Genomic DNA, 16,322 nt, shown 5'->3' with positions numbered 1-16,322 from the left:
GGGAGCGCCGCCACGCTCCCAAGCGGCGCACTCTCCAGTGCGCCACCGGGCCGGCCCCAGAGTACTGGCATTTTGACTGGCTGTAGAATAAAAAGTTTGTCTATTGTTTGCAGGTTTCTGAAAGAAAACATGGGGAACACTTCAGGGAAATACTTTAGGGCAGAGGGCTCAGGCTAGCAGCCCTAAACCCCAAGCCAGAAGCAGTCATCACCCAGGCCCATGTATAAAGTTGTCTGGTCTAAGTCCTGGCCCTGTAATTCTTGATCTGCTCATCTTAAGCCAGGAAGATTTGGGTCAAGGTAGGCATGCCCGGGCCGCAGCACGTGTACTGGCAACAGGGACTACTGGGGAGATTCCTATTTTCTATGGAGGCCCTCTCAAAGCTTCTAGGAACCTCCAGTTTGGGAAGTCACTTCTCTACCTGCTCAGATCCCACCTTGACAGCAGCACAGCCCAACTGAGCCCGGGCATTTGCCGGGGCACCCCTGCCAAATCTGTATTCCTGCCAGACTCTGTCATGTTTGTTTTCCTCCGTGGGTGCCGTGACCTGGAAAGCAGCCGCCGTGATGCTGCGCCCGCCCTCATTCTTGCAGTCACTAATTGAACAGTTCAGAGGGAACTGTGCCACAGAGCCGCCCAAGGGCGAGAGCAGATGCGCAGATTCACTGCTGCTGGGGAGACCCAAAGGGCTGCGTGGGGAGCGGGACGTGCTGGAAGGCCCAGGGCTTGGTGGCCTGGGGAGCAAGGCCTTGGGCTGGCATGCTCGGCTGGCCATTCCTGGGTTCAGACTTGGGCAGGGGCTCGGGCAGGGGCTTGGGCAGAGCCTCGGAGCGGCAGAGTTGGGGTCTCCTCCAGAGCAGTATTTGAGGGGTCGGAGGGGTTTGATGGGAGCTTCCCAAAGCCCAGCTCCTATCCTAGAGTCCCTGTCTTCTTCTGGTTGTATCTCCTGGCTGATAGAGATGGTGGGAGAGAAGCCAGAAGCAGGGTGTCAGCTTCAGATTATGGAAGATTCTGAGAATAATGGCTACTGTTTTTTCATTTAGTAAGTGCTTATAATGAGTCAGGAACCACGCCTGGGGCTCCACATATTTTATCCCACTTAAGGCTCAGCACAAGCTAGCAGGGAGGTATTGTTACTATTCCCATTTTGCAGATGGGAACAGTGTCCCAGGGAGGGTGAGTAACTTGTTCAAGATTACACGGGGAGTGACACAAGCAGCCGGGTCCTTGCAACCCATGCTTTTCGCCTCCATCCAGCACTGCCCGAGCTGGCCATCCACCTGCCCCAGTGGGGACCCTAGGCCACCCCCCATGAGAACTCATGACCCCCCTTGCTCATTGCTTCCCTCTGCTTAGGTCCTGTAGCTCGTTCCCTTAGCTGAGGCCAAATCTTACTGCTTTCCATGGGACTCTGGAGTACTTTGCTAGTCCTGCTTTCCTTTTGCTATCTTCATCCCTCTGAACTTCACGGCGTCCAGCCTTCTTCCTCTCTGCCCTCCCCCAGAGACTGTCCACATGTCCCTCTGGGCTGGCCCCGTTGTCATCTCTTCCTGTGCATGTCCAGCCTCCCCAGATGATGCTGGGAGAGGGGACTGCTGGCTTTCTTCCTGTCACTGCAGCAGGCTTGAGGAAGAGCTTGGCGCCAGCTCCTTTCTCTCCCCTGGCTCTGCAGACCGAGAGCTCTACTTGTCAAAGTGAGCTCTGGAAAGAGACAAAGGATAGTAAACTGGCCAAACATGGGGCTCCAGAGTCTAACAGCTGAGGTTTAAATCCGAGTTCTAACACTTACTAATAATGTGACTTCAAGAAAGTTATCATAAGTGAGCTCTGGAAAGAGACAAAGGATAGTAAACTGGCCAAACATGGGGCTCCAGAGTCTAGCAGCTGAGGTTTAAATCCGAGTTCTAACACTTACTAATAATGTGACTTCAAGAAAGTTATCACACCTCATGGTGCCTCAGTTTCCTCACCTGTAAAATGGGGCTAATGGTGATAATAACTTCTGCTTCATCAAAAACGAGATGACATATGTGAGGTGCTAAGCACAGTGCCAGGTGCAAGGTGAGCATCCAGTGAATGTTAGCTATTATTTTTCTCATGACCATTTTATGATTAAGAAACCCGGACAGAAGCCAGGCTAGCTGAGGTCCAGAGGAAAAGTGGCTTTGTTTTCACAAGCTTCCTATCAGGTGGAGCCTCTGGGTATTATTCCTGGTGAGGACTCAGGGCAGGGCAGATGGGCTGACTTGTGGAGGGGTAGTGGCTGGCATGGAGACTGCCCAGCATGACACTGGCTGCCTCCCTGATGGGCCTGTGCAGCTCTCACTGTGGTATCCAGCAGGTGGCCAGTCCCCACTACTGGGGACTGACATCATAGCCTCACAGGGGAGGGGGAGTCTCAGAGAAGCCCCTCCATGTGGCCTCGGTCCCCTCAGCATCTCCAGTTGATGGTCACGCCCTGCATTAAAAGCTCTTGTGTCTGAGATTGGGGTTTCAGGGGGGTCCTCCCTGTGGTTAGGACCAGCAAGTGAGGACGAGCTGTGGATGTGTAGACAGCCCACCCTCTCCTTAATCCCGTCTCTCCTTTCCTGCTGCTTAGTGTTTTCCTGACTTCAGAGGACAATGATGCCTACTTTGTGCCCACAAGTTTCCATTCACCCTGGCTCCCAAAGACACCTAGACGTAGGGTCCAAGACAGCAAATTGTCACATTCTCTTCCAACTTGTTGTGTGCATGTGTGTGTATGAGAGGGCATGTGTATGCATACTCTTCACAGTAGGCTAGAGCCCAGCTGACGAGCTCTGCAGGAATCTCTGGCATCAGCGGTGCCAGCTCTCCTGCCCGGCATGAATCCTTGCTGGCTCTGTCTTAGCTGATAGTACATTCAAAACCTAATTGTTATCTCAGCAGAGTAACTCCATTATTCATCCTGACACCATCTCCCGTTAGCTGTTTGTTGCAGTGATGTTATATTAATGAGGCCTGCAAATAAATGAACGGGAGATCAGAATGCCAGCTTGTTTCTCAGGAAAGCTGGCTGACTTATTTATTTATTTGTGGGGAACTTTGCAGCGAGTTACTTTGGCCATGGGCAGGTGGCCTGTGGGTCTCTCCTGCAGAGATTTGGTGCAGCCTTGTGGATAAATACTTGTAAATGTCCCAGCTTCCCAAAGGGTTTTAGAAACACATCTGCATCTGAGAACATGCAGGGAAACACAATCTACTTTAAAGTATGTGGGCAAGTGCAGAGAAAGAGGCAGCAGGAGCGATGGATCATCTCAAACTATTACAGGAACAAAAATTACTCATGCTTGGTTTTGGGAAGCAGTGTCCATGGTTTTCTACAATTGACTTTTTTCTTACCCAGTTATATGTACCTAAGATAATGTTAAAGAGAATATATATTCCCTGAGCATGGACTAGTGAGGTGATTCAGAAGTTACTAAATTTGAAAAATTCATAAAGTCAACAGAGAAACCATTATAAAACCAACACCCCCTCTGCCTGCCATCAGTGTGGTGTTATGTGGCCATGTGGCAGGTGACTTCAGGAACATGCAGGAACATTCTTTCACATCTTAAGGGTGGTAGGTTCCTGGTCACTCCCCGAGGACACCCACTCTGGGATTGGTCCCCTGCGTCTTAAGCCTGCCTTGCTTTACTTTGCCCTGGCCCTGTTCTCACCTGCAGGTGTGAACCACCTGGGTCCCATCCTCTGGGCTCTCCCATCAGGCTGAGATGCTTGAGAGGTCACAGCCACCAGGCCAAGGAATCCGGCTTCCACTTAACTTAACCATCATCCCACTGGTGGGCACAGCCTAAAAACAACTGGTAGCTTCAAGAAACACCTGGGGTAGGAGTTAAAGTAACGCCTACCCCCAACAGGCAAGAAGTGATAGTCTTAAGCTCAAATATACCCCCAAATTCATTTCTTGTTTCCCCACCCCCACCTACACTCATAGGAATAAGTGTGAACTTGTTTAGGAAAACAGGCAAAGGTTACTTTAAGGCTCGATACAAGGGTAGCCAATGTTCCTAGTTTGTCTGTTGTCTCTTAGGATCTTCCAAGATGATTCTGTCCTGGACACTGACATTTTTGGTACAATTGGGGTGGGGTGAGGTGGAGAAGTGTGTAGCCAAGAAATACCTCTCCAGCCCTCTGACTAAGAGAGATGGCTCGGTGTGGTGGGGGAGCTGTGTCTGGCATCAGAAGGCCGTAGTTTTCAATTTCTGTTCTGCTGCTAATCAAATGTGTGACTTAGCAAATGATCTAGTTCCCTAAGCACTGCTTCCCTAACTCTTAAGTGAGTGTAAGTACAGCCATTCTGCAGGGTTGTTTGAAGGAGTAGGTATGCAAAGCGTACAGGCCTGGCATATAATAGAATCTTACTAAAGAAAAGCTATTATTACTAAGACTCCCAGAATTAGAATGTTGGCTAGTCCATTCATGTTCCTGCCCTGAGGTTAGTGTCCTCATTGGCTGTGAAGACCTATGTCCCTGCTGCATTCCTCTTTCTGTATAGGAGACAACTACAAAGGGTATAGATTAGAAGTTTCTATCCTAAGCCCAAGCAGAGGGGCCTGCAGGGAGCGCAACTTTCAGCCTCTTCCAGGTGCCCAGTGTCCAGGGACAGGCTGGGCTGCCTGGGGACAGCCTGCATCCCCTTCTTCTCCAGCCAGGACTCACTTATCCATGTGACACCTCCAAGCCTAGCACAGCGCATGGCACAGAGCAGTCACTACCTAGATATTCATTTAACGAGTGAGTTAATTGATGTGGCACCTCCTGCCTTTGCTCAGAAAGCTCTTTCCTACGAGTTGAATTTTTTCCCCCTGCAAATTCATGTGTTGAAGCCCTAATTCCTAGTACCTCAGAATGTGAGATAGGGTCTTTACAGAGGTAATCATGTTAAAATGAGGTCATTACGGGGGTTCCTACTCCAACCTAAATGGGTCCTTACTAAAAAAAAAAAAAAGTTTGGAAAGAGAGACAACACCGTGTGAACATGAAGGCAGAGATCGGGGGGTGCTTCTATAAGGCAAGGAGTGCCAAAGATTGCCAGCCAGCCACCAGCAGCTGGGGAGAGGCTGGTGAAAGATTGTCTCTCACAGCCTTCAGAAGGAACCAACCTGACAACACTTTGATCTTGGACTTACAGCCTCCAGAACTTCGAGAAAATACATTTCTGCTGTTTAAGCCACCCTGTGTGTGGCACGTTGTTATGGCTGCCACTCGAGTGGAGACCTCTATCACACTAGCTCCAAAGCCCCTTTACTGTCCCCAAGTTTCTCTTCCTAAGATCTTAAGTTTCCTTGCTCTTTTTACTGGATCCTGCCCAATCAGGGCTTCTTAGGAAATATTTTCTCTGGGCCTTTCTTTCCGGTGGGTGGCTCTGAACATTGTCCTCTTTGAGGTCCCAGCAGGTCCTGAAGCAGAGGAACATGGTGGGCACCTGATGGGTTTTCCAGTCCTCTGCATGTCTCCTGTTCCTGGAGTTGAACAGGTGACACGTGCACAGATGCCCGGGATGACAGCTGGAAATGGGAGCAGCCTGAGAAGCCTCCCGCAGGGGACAGCGTCATTATCACACCATGAGCTGGCTGAGATGGAGCAGACGGTGAGTCCTGAGGGGGTCCTAACCTGAAGTTTATGCAAACTGAGAAATTCAATAGGCTGTACAACTTGTCCTACATGAAGCTGCCATAAAAGATGGGTCTCTAGGGATGGGCTTGGTTGCCATGGAGACAGTGGGGTAAGGAGGGGTAAGAACACAGCTGTTCATCCAACTACTGTGTGAGCCCACTCCTTTCCCTAAAGCAGAACTCCTGTGAGGTAGTTTCTTAATACTTCTCTGCTCCCAGGCAGGACTGCACCCATTCCAGCCCCCATTATTTCCAGGATTGGATATTCCGCCACCCCCAGCAGCCATCACAGGTCATCGTAGAATCCTCCTCTTTTCTCCCCTCAAGAAGGATCTTTTAGTAAGTGGCTTCTGTCTACTGCACTAAGAGGTTGCACTGAGTGGGGGACACATTTTGAAGATAAGGGCTGTAGACAAAGACACATGGATAAAGGGTGTGGACCTCATAAAATTCTGATGATTAAGAGGTCTAGGAAAAAGATCTATGCTGGTGTGAAGGGAGCAGACAAGAAAGCTGAGGTCAAGAAAGTTAGTTGATTCTCCTTACAGGTTACTTTTAACAAATTTTGCATTTTTGCCAAAAATGCCATAGAAATGAGGTTGTGAGGCTCATCAAGCAGGGCCCTGAGACTGCCTGATGCCACCTAAGCCCACGCTGTGACTGATGGGACAGTCCTGGTGGTGGGTTATCAGCTTGCAAGCCTGGCTTGAAGCCTGGGGCAGGGTCCTGGGTGGAATCCCAGACCTGGAGCACTGGACCCTCGTGTCTTGCCACCCTTCACCCCATGTGTTTGTAAATACTCTGGCATCCTTTGGACCCCAGAAGGATTTTAAATGTGTGATTTACTTCTCTAATCATGACAATTGCTATAAAGTAAACACAATGACAAAAAAAAAAAAAAAAGAAAGAAAGAAATAAGGTTGTGCCCTTCTTGGGGCATTCTACTAGGAGACACATGAGGTTGATTTTTCCCTTTACTGGTGATGTTAACCTTGATCACATGGTTAAGGTGGCATCTACCAGGTTTCTTCACTGAGAAGTTACTGTTGTTCTGGTTGTAATTAATAAGTATCACATGGGAAGATGGCTTAAAACTATGTAAATATACTGTATCTCATTATGCTTTCACCCACTAATTTTAGCATCCATTGACCATTCTTGTCTGAAAACAATTATTACTGTGTACTTTATCATGGTGATTTTCTATTTCCATAATTCATTCTACATTTTACTAGTTGGAATTCTAGTGGAAAGAGTTTCTTCTCTCCCCCATTATTTATTTGTTTGTTTGTTTGTTTGTTTATATCAGTAAGAGCCATGGATTCTTATTTTATTCTATCGGTGAAATCTGTGACTATATTTATTTTCTTGCTCAAATTGCCCCGGATTTTGCCACTGAGATCCCCTTCCAGTTGGCTCCTGTGCCCTTTTGATATGTACTCTACATTTTTTTTTTTTTTTAGTACTTCTTGCAAAAAATATATAATCCGGATTTTATCATGAGGAAGCATCAGACAAATCAAATTGAGGGACATTCTACAAAATAACTGGCCTGCACTCTTCAACAGTATCAAGGTCATGAAAGACAAAGAAAGACTAAGGATTAAAGGACTAAGGAGGCATGACAATGGAATGTCACATGGGATCCTGAATGGCATCCTGGACCAGGAACAGTACATCAGGGGGACAATTGGCAAAATCTTAACAAGGCATGTATATTAGATGGTATTATTGTATCAGTGTTATTATCCTGATTTTGATAATTGTACTGCTGTTACGTAAGATGTTAACTTTGGAAAATCTGGGTGAAGGTTATATGAAAGTTCTTTGTGCTATTTTTGTACCTTCTTATAAGTCTGAAATTGTTTCAAAAATAAAAAGTTAAAGAAATAGAAAATGACTTATACAGGGAAAGGAGGATTGGAGTGGGGTAGAAGATGCAAAATGAGAGAAAATATTCTAGATAAATAAAATGTTCCTGGCCTGGACACTCCCTCCCACAGGTCCTGTTCAGAGTGATGTCTCCCCAGTGGCTTGGGACACAGCATGAACTGCCTCTCCCCAAAGATGCTCTTTCATTTCCCAACAGCCTCTGCTTGAAAAACACCAACAGGAGACTTGGGGCCTCTGACTCCTGCTGCTATGTTCACTAAGAAAATCAATTACAGCCTAACTACCTCCGGGGTTAATTAGCCTTGTGTACCCTGGGTGTCCTGTGTGAACAGTGCAGCCTGTCAGTCCCCGGTCAATGAGCAGTGGCACCGAGGCAGAGGCTTCTCAGGGAGAAGCTTGCCTCGGGGCTGGAAAGGGGCCCCAGCCAGTCAGAGGGTGGATGGTGCCACCCTGGGGTTGGCAGAGGTGGGAGGTGCTGATGGAAATTAGGCCCCTGACTAATTTAAGCTCCCCTACACCACAGGTGACCACAGGCGTGGAGACTGGCAACTGCTGCAGAAGGAAGAATTACAGAACAGTGCAAGTTCTCAGGCCAGCAGTCGTCAGAAATCACTAGAATCAGGGAGAAGGCACGGAGCCCTGAGCAGCTCAGGAAGCTAGCTGTCTGAGGGCAGAGGCTGGGGCACTACCAGCAGCCCCTGAAAACATTCTCTTCCAGCAACATAAAGACATAGGAGATTTTATACATGAATTGAAATATCTCTGTACCCCACAAATATGTACAATCAATATGTTTCAATTTAAAAAAATTCCTTAAGAAAGAAGACATAGTAGAAAGTCAGTAGCCATTGCCACTGGCCGCCATCAAGAATAAAATGGGAAGAAAAATGAAAGAAAGAAGAAAAAACAAGAGTAAAATGGGACCAAGGCAGCCCTATCTAAGAGGAACAGTGCCACACTCTCAAAACACCTTCCTATGCAGATGAACGGGGAGCCATGTGCTTTCCCTGGGAGGTGCCACCATGTGGGTGGGTCACATCTCTCTGCTAGGAAAGCTATCAGCTTGGAAAGTTCTGGGCGAACGGGCAGCCATGGGCTTTCCCTGGGAGGCGCCACCATGTGGGTGGGTCACATCTCTCTGCTAGGAAAGCTATCAGCTTGGAAAGTTCTGGGTATTAAGGAAGGGGAGGAGCCTTGTTTTATGTTATTTGGGCAAATTGTAGAGAATTTAAAAATGGTTTCATAATGAAATAGATGTGAGCTCAAATACTGGCTCTTCCACTTATCAGCTGTGTGAACTTGGGCACATCACTTGATTTCTCCGAGCCGCACTCTCCTCATCTGTACAGTGAAGGGGAGAATACCTACTTCCCACGGTCGTGAGGATTAGATGTAACAGTGCCAAGCACACAAAATAAATATTTGCTCCCTCTTCGGATAACCCATCTATCTGTAGGTTAACAATACTCACTTGATTTTGAGGGTTTGTTTTTTTAAAAAAAAACCGATTTGAAGTTTTGATATGGTCAGAGGGATGCTCCAGAAGTTTCCCAGTACTCTGTGACATAGGTGAGAACCTGAGTTGCTTTCTTTGCCCATTAGGGAAAATGAGGCAGGGAAAGGGACCACATCAGTGCAGGGAAGAGGCAGCACAGGAGCAGCCCCTTTCTGCTTTCTTAACCATGCAGATCACCAGGGTACCTGCCTGGGCTTTTATTCCTACGCACCATCAGGAATGTGCAATTAGTGTCAAGGCACAAGTGACAGTTGTTGAATAGGGACCCCTGAAGAGTGATGAGCACATAATGCAACTAAAGTTAAGTACAACCGCTCTTCTCCCAGGCCATCAAAAGCCAAGCAGCTGCATTCTCATGCATATCATCTGCCATCGTCCATTGCAATTTGCTATTTTGAAAACATCACTATTTTTCCAAAATAATTATCTTTCCATTAAAATGCACAAACAAATTGGGACAGAGAGTACACACCGGGAAGTAGCACAGTGACTAGTGTCGTCCCTGCCTTTACTTTCTTCTTTCATTTTCAACTTTGCAACTCTGAGCTAATTTAAGCTCCTGAAATCACATTTCTGCTGAGAAAAGCTAAACCTGCTTTCTAAAATGTTCACCCACCATGGAGCCAATTTCTCATCCTCACCTGGCTCTGCCAGCCCGGCAGGGAGACCAAGCTGGCGCTGCCTCCCTCGTGGTATGCACGTGCACAGACGTGCACGCACATTCACGCACAGGTACAAGAACATGCTCTACGTGCTTGTCACTTACACCTGGACAGGGGCCATCAAGACACATAGGAAAGGCTTTCTACATACTCCCCACGTGAAACTCACTGTGTGCCAAGAATTTGTCCACAAAGGCTGAACCTGCACTCCTGGGAACTTGGGGGACTCACCTCGGTGATTTGGGGGTTCTTGCTCTGGGAACTTGGGGGACTCACCTCGGTGATTTGGGGGTTGGAGCACTTGACATTGTGGCTGGACCAGTCGAGCCAGGGGCTGGAGGGGCTGGCACAGTGCTGGTGGAGGGTGCATCGGCGCTCGCCCCTGCACCAGCCACACTCAAACTTCCGGTCGGCCTTGAGGCAGAGGCCACAGCTCTCCCGCTGGGCTGCGCACTTGTAGAGATGGACTGTTGAGAGAGGGGGACAGTCACAGATGGGACTGGATGGAGCTGCTCACAAGGTACACTCTTCTTGCAGGTGCAAAAGAAACTGGCCTCAACCATGGATAACACCACCAATCATCGTTATCATTGCAAGAATAACTGACAAGGAATTAATAATAAATTGAGCTTCTTAGGAGTCACTTAAAGGCACTACAGAAAATAATATTAAGAGTTCTGGCTCTAGATTGAATCAGATCAGGGTTTAATTGTGGCTTCACAACTTCCTAGTAATGTGACAAAGTATTTAACCTCCTTGATCCTCGGTTACCTAATCTCTAACATGGAGATAATCATTGTTTTTCGTGAAGTTTGAATGAGATGGTGTATATTAAGTGCTCAGCACAATGCCTGTAACATATCTGATGTTCTTCTATACATGCTTATTATCTTTTCTTTGAACTCAAACTGCATTCTTATGCTGCTGTCTCTCTTACTCTCAAAATCTCTCATATGGCCTTCATTGCAAGAGCTGAGGGCTAATTTCCCCATTGCAGGTAAAAATGAAGCTCAAAGAGGGCTGTAATGACTCTCGAAGCCTATTTAGGTTAGTGCCCCAAACTGCAACTCCGTTATTTAGGTTAGTGCCCCAAACTGGAATCCTGCAACTCCGGCTCACTATGCTGCTAGATGGTACGTCCTGACAAGGAATCTTGCTCTATTTAGGTTAGTGCCCCAAACTGCAACTCCGGAATCCTGCAACTCCGGCTCACTATGCTGCTAGATGGTACGTCCTGACAAGGAATCTTGCTCGGCACACTGGAAACTGCATGGGTCTGGGAGTGGAGTCAGCTTCGGCTTAAAGAAAGGCCAGGTGGCTGCAGTGGAGGAGGCATTGCTGATAAGGAAAGAGGGTGACACAGTCCTGTTCACAGACTCCATGGATGGAGAATATGTCCCTGGAGAGGACAAACTGGCTATGTAACAGGTCACATTTGGAGTATGCAAATGCTTTGTTTTTGCTTTTGTCTCCTACTGACTTAAAACCCCTAGTAGAACCAGCCAGTCATGGAACTGTAAGGCTGGGGCTTACAGTTTTTGTAAGCCTGGGGCTTAGCTCTTTTCCTGCCAGGGTTTTAAACTCAGGGTCCAAGTAGAATCCTCCAGAAGAAAAACACTCAGAAAGTCATGTTCAACTTTTCTGGTCAAGCACATATAAGCTTTCAGGACCAGGCATTGGGCCTCTGCTGCAGGTCAGGTACATGCCCCAGGGGAGGGCTAATTCTTTTATTCCTTCATAGGTCCTTATCCTGTTTCTGTCAAGCATTCCTCAGTTCCAGCTGCAGGGACAATATTTAAGCATCCTCAAGCCTGTGGCTTCTTAAGGTAGAGGGCAAGAAATGGGAATCTTAAAATGAACAAGCTCACATTGCACATTTAAAAGTTTGTGCTACATGGTCCATATCCATGAGTTCATTTTTTCCTCATGATGACCCTGAGAGCGGGGCATTTTCTACTCCACTTCATGGACAGGACACTGGGATACAAAGAGGAGTGCTAATTAGTCTGAGTTCATGTAGCTGTAAGTGAAAGAGCAGGCAGGTGAACCCGTTTGCTGGATTCTAGAACCCCCATCCTTAAACCCTGTGGTCCTCTCCCCACAGTGCAATGCACAGCCACCAGCAACACTCAGGTTCTGTTGGACACCAGTGTGAAGACAACACTGCCTGTGCACTCAAGGAGCTTCTTAAACCTTGGAGAGGCACAAGCAGAGTTCTGCTGCAACAGCTTGGACGTGGCTGTTTTTCTCTAAGCTCCAGGTGCAAAGGCAACCTCTGGGATCTAAGCCCAGATTCTCAGCAGGGAAAGTGTCTCCTATCTCTTAGCAGTGAGAGAATCTGGCCTGAGCATGGGGAGAAATAGGAAAAAAATATCTCTCTGGCTCAGTTTCTTTCTCCCCGTCTAAGTAGTGCTGATTTTAATGGCAGCGTCTGGGGCAGGGAGCTGCAGCCCATGGATGCTGAAGCACTTGCAGACCCTACTGTGGCCTTGGCCCTCGCTCCGTGTCCATGGGGTCACCCTCAGGTGGAAGCAGAGGCTTGTGACGACTCGAGCTACTTGAAATCTGGTGAGACTTGTGGCTCATGGTGGGAGAGGGCATAGGGAAGTATTCTGAGTGGAAGGGAGTTTAATTCTCACAGTGGTCTGAGAGCAGGTCCTCACAGTGGTGTGGTCAAGCTTGTGAGCTCTGAAGTCAGACTGTCTTGGTTCAAATCCTGGCTCTCACTCTCTGACTCTTGGCCTATTTCTTAACCTCTCTGGGCCCCAGTTCCTCATCTATAAAATGAGGATAATAATAGTGTGGGAGGGAGTTTAATTCTCACAGTGGTCTGAGAGTAGGTCCTCACAGTGGTGTGGTCAAGCTTGTGAGCTCTGAAGTCAGACTGTCTTGGTTCAAATCCTGGCTCTCACTCTCTGACTCTCGGCCTATTTCTTAACCTCTCTGGGCCCCAGTTCCTCATCTATAAAATGAGGATAATAATAGTACATACCTCTCAGAGTTAATGTGATGGTTTAATAAAATAATCCCCAATGAATTACTTAGTGAGTGCCTCCCCACAGTGAGTGCACATCACGCTGGAGTGACTTTTATCATTCTCCAGAGCAGCGTGGAATCTTGGTATTTGCTGCATCGAGGGTCGGGCGTGCCCGGCCCATTGTAGGAGGTGCATTTACAGTAAAAGGCATCAAGGTGGCCCTCCTGGAGTGCCCTCTCCTGCTGCAGCCCAGCTCCCCTTCCTGAGCTTCTCTGCTCCAGATGTGAGCTTGAGTCCACATGCTGGCCCCTTCCGCCCACCTCAGGACCAGGAGAGCAGCCTTGAAAACCTTCTTTGTGCAGTGACAGTGACCAGGGCCCAGGACAAGGGAACAAGAGCCTGACTGGAAACAATATCTCCATTTCCAGGGAAACTGGCAGGACATCCCTGCCTGCTGTTCTCCTGGGTCAGGTTCCACATACACTTCAAAGTCGGCGGGAGCCAAAGAAGAGCGTGGATGAGCCGGCAGCCGCCCGGCGGATGCTCTGGTTGTAATAAAACAGGGCTCCCAACAGGACTCCTTTGATGGCTCCAAATGTTGCTATAGGGTCCTCTGAAGAGTTCCGCTGACAGAGGGAGTGTATTATTCATGGCACAGCGGCCTGCCAGCTCTGATCCCTCCAGCCCCAGTCTTTCCCGGGTCGTGAAAAGATCAAACTTCTACCTGGAAGTAGCCGCTTACCTTTCAGGTCCTGAGGGTTGTCAATGATGAAATTGCCATTCCACACCACGGCGAAGTCCACGGCCAGGTTGCTGATGTCCATCCCGTCATACTGGTACTGCAGGGGGAGGGCAGAGGCACGTGGCTCGTGAGGCTGTCCATCACAGGGGTCAGAGATGCAGAGGAACCCGGGAGCTGCCCACACCAGCCCCAGGATGCCCTTTCTCTGACACCAGTCACTGATGCCAACAGGATCCTGCCCGATGCTCTAGCCTGGCGCTCAGTGCCTTCCACAATCTGATCCAAACCTACTTTCCAACCTTCTCTACTGCTCTCCTACAGAAATCTTTGAATCCATCTGTCTCCAAACATTCCTGCTTAAGCCCCTCTGTGTCTTTGAGTTTATATGTCATAAGGAATGCAGTCGTCTCCTTACAACCTCCACCCTTTAAACCCATCCTGTTCTTCCAGTCCAGCTCAGACCCACCGTCCCCAGGAGTCCCCTCCAATATCTGTGCCAGCACTCCCCAACCTCTCTGTCCCTTGGTATTGTCGCCATCTGTCTTTGACCTGGCACTTCTCGGGAGCTGCTGTACATCTATCTGTTCACGTGCAAATCTAGTCTCTCTAGAAAGCCATTACATTTCTGGAGGCAAAGCCAGTGTCCTCTTCCTGCTCTGTAGACCCCACAGAGTCTGTAGCAGAGCATGTGCGTAACTAACAGTCACCGAGTGGCTGGGTGGCCGAGCTGTGCTGGTCCTCTCTTTTTGCACATGAGCCTTACTTGGGTCAACAGTCCACTAAGGGAAAGTGCCCACAGCCTTCTGGGCACAGATCTGATCGGCCAAAGGCCTCCCGCTGTGGCTAAGTGTCAACTTTCTCTCTCATGCTGATCCCAGAGGACTTTTAAGCCCTTCGCACACTGCAGAAACAGCCCCCCTGGGTGGCCCACCAGTGCTCTGGGAAGGAGACCACTGGGACACTTCCTCCTGGGGATGGCCCAGCCCCGCCACTTAGCTCAGGAGGGCACGTCACAGTCACCATCTGTGCTCTGCCCCCGCCCTCCTGGCCGCCTCCTCCCTCTGCTGAGCTCTGTCTCTTCCTCACCCCACCTCCCCAGCTTGGCAGCCTTCCACCATCACAAATTCTATCAAGCGCCTGTGACCCAGGAATCTGACAGCTCCCTGATAAGAGGCCCAGATTCTCTCTATCTCTCCCAGGCGAATTAGCTTCCCTCAACACCTTTGTCACGTCACCCCCTCCCCCATCTCTGAGCTGACCCCCGACAGTTAGAGACAGGGAGTTGGCAGACAAAAAGATCTCTGGGCTAGTGTTATAATTAAACACCTCGTGCTCTCGGTCTGCCACCCAGGATTGGTTTAACCCTCGCTGCTCTGCAGGGACACTGCTTCCTCGTTCCTCTCCCCTCCCCCCATCCCATCCTACTTCCCTGTCCTCTTCTCCAGCTGTCCTCCTGTGTAGCGCCCACTGGATGGGGTCATCGTGGGAGGTGGAGTTGACTTGCTGTGGTTGAGGTGTCACTGAAGGCAAAGAGGTGCTCTGTGCCCTTCAGGAAAGGCACGAAGATCTCAACTCCTGCCATTAGAGTCCTCACAGAATTCTGTCTCCTCTGACACCATTAACCTGCTCTGATCTGGCTGAGGGAGCTAGGGTGCACGCACGTTCCTCTGTCCCTGGGGATGTGGGGTCAGTTTGTGAACCTGGAAGGTTCTGGAAGCTGGAGTTGGCCAGGCTGAGGCTGTGGCATGGGTGTGAGAGAAAGCCCTGCACCAGCAGGGCCCCAGCCCGAGTCTTCTTACCGAACTGTTCTGGCACTGGACGCTGGAGCTGTTGAAGCGCAGGGCGGGGACCCGGTGGATGGCACCCTGGATGTTGAGGACGCACTCATAGCCTCGCTGGCCGGACTGTGGCTGCGGCAGGTTTCGAGCCTTAAGGGTGATTGGTTTCACCTCCCCGACTGGAATCAGGATCTCCTCTGTGGGCACCAGCTGGGGACAGTCCTGGGGGAGCAAGCAAAGAGGCTCCATCTGTCCCCAGCTCACACCTTCCTACTGACCTGAGCCAGGCCAGGGACAGGGCCCGATGCCAGGCCAGTCCCTCTCGTATCCAGGTTGGCCTGGATACGAGAAGAACATGTCCTCATGGAAGGGGCATATTGAGTCAGCAGGGAAAATGAGATCTCTCTTACGTAATAACTTCGTATAGCATACATTATACGAAGTTATACGAAGGAAGGGGAGGAGCCTTGTTTTATGTTATTTGGGCAAAAGTGTGAGAGGGTGTGGGTGTTACCTCTTGAAACACCAGATAAAAGAGCCTCCAGGCGTGCCTGTCCCCACGCCAGCACCCTGCTTCCCAGTTTCATCTCTTCCCCAGCTCTAGCTCTGCCACCCCCTTGCATTGTCCCTGATGCCTGGGCCACCGTGACGGGCAGTTTCAGCCTCCCAGCTCCCACAGAGCCTGGCTTTCCAGGGGGTGTATCCAGCCCTCCCAGCAATGCTCTAAACACTTGCTCTGGCTTTTTATCTCATTTCATTACCAGGTCCTGCATGAATGCCATGCTGCTTTGGAAAATAAAACCAAAACAAGAAAGTCTTGGGAGGGAGGGGCTGTGGAAAGGACCATGACAGAGAAAGTGAGCAAGACTGATTTTTCTCAGCTCTATGCCTAGATGCTGCTTCTCCACCAAAGGTCAGATTTCCACCCCTACAGCTTCAATCTCCTCTTCCTCCCTCTCCCTCAGGAAGGTCTGAGCCCAGTGGCCCCTGGCAGTGAGGATGTGGAAACCACCTCTACATGGAATCATTTCCTCTCTCCAGGATCAACTAGGGAAATTCTTTGAAGGAGGCTCCTCTTTCCCCATTCCTTTCCCCTGAGCAGTGGTTCTCAG

At 49.3% G+C, this 16,322-nt stretch overlaps 1 protein-coding gene across 1 annotated transcript in view; it reads right to left on the bottom strand.

Annotated features, from left to right (window-relative positions):
* PLXNA2 (plexin A2) overlaps positions 1–15,459 on the bottom strand; it is a 60,167-nt gene extending 44,708 nt beyond the window's left edge. The window contains exons 1-3 of the mRNA XM_008579607.1: positions 15,232–15,459; positions 13,433–13,529; positions 9,990–10,180 (exon numbers count right to left, since the gene is read on the bottom strand). Of these exons, the coding sequence (XP_008577829.1) occupies positions 9,990–10,180; positions 13,433–13,529; positions 15,232–15,459 (516 nt within the window). The remainder of the gene's footprint in view (positions 1–9,989; positions 10,181–13,432; positions 13,530–15,231) is intronic.
* Between the last annotated feature and the right edge of the window lie 863 nt (positions 15,460–16,322).

The sequence above is a fragment of the Galeopterus variegatus genome, unplaced genomic scaffold (genome assembly GCF_000696425.1).
Source record: "Galeopterus variegatus unplaced genomic scaffold, G_variegatus-3.0.2 Scaffold1921, whole genome shotgun sequence".
NCBI classification, from domain to species: domain Eukaryota; kingdom Metazoa; phylum Chordata; class Mammalia; order Dermoptera; family Cynocephalidae; genus Galeopterus; species Galeopterus variegatus.
Note: the sequence above shows the minus strand (reverse complement) of the source record. Positions and strands in the feature narration are given on the sequence as shown.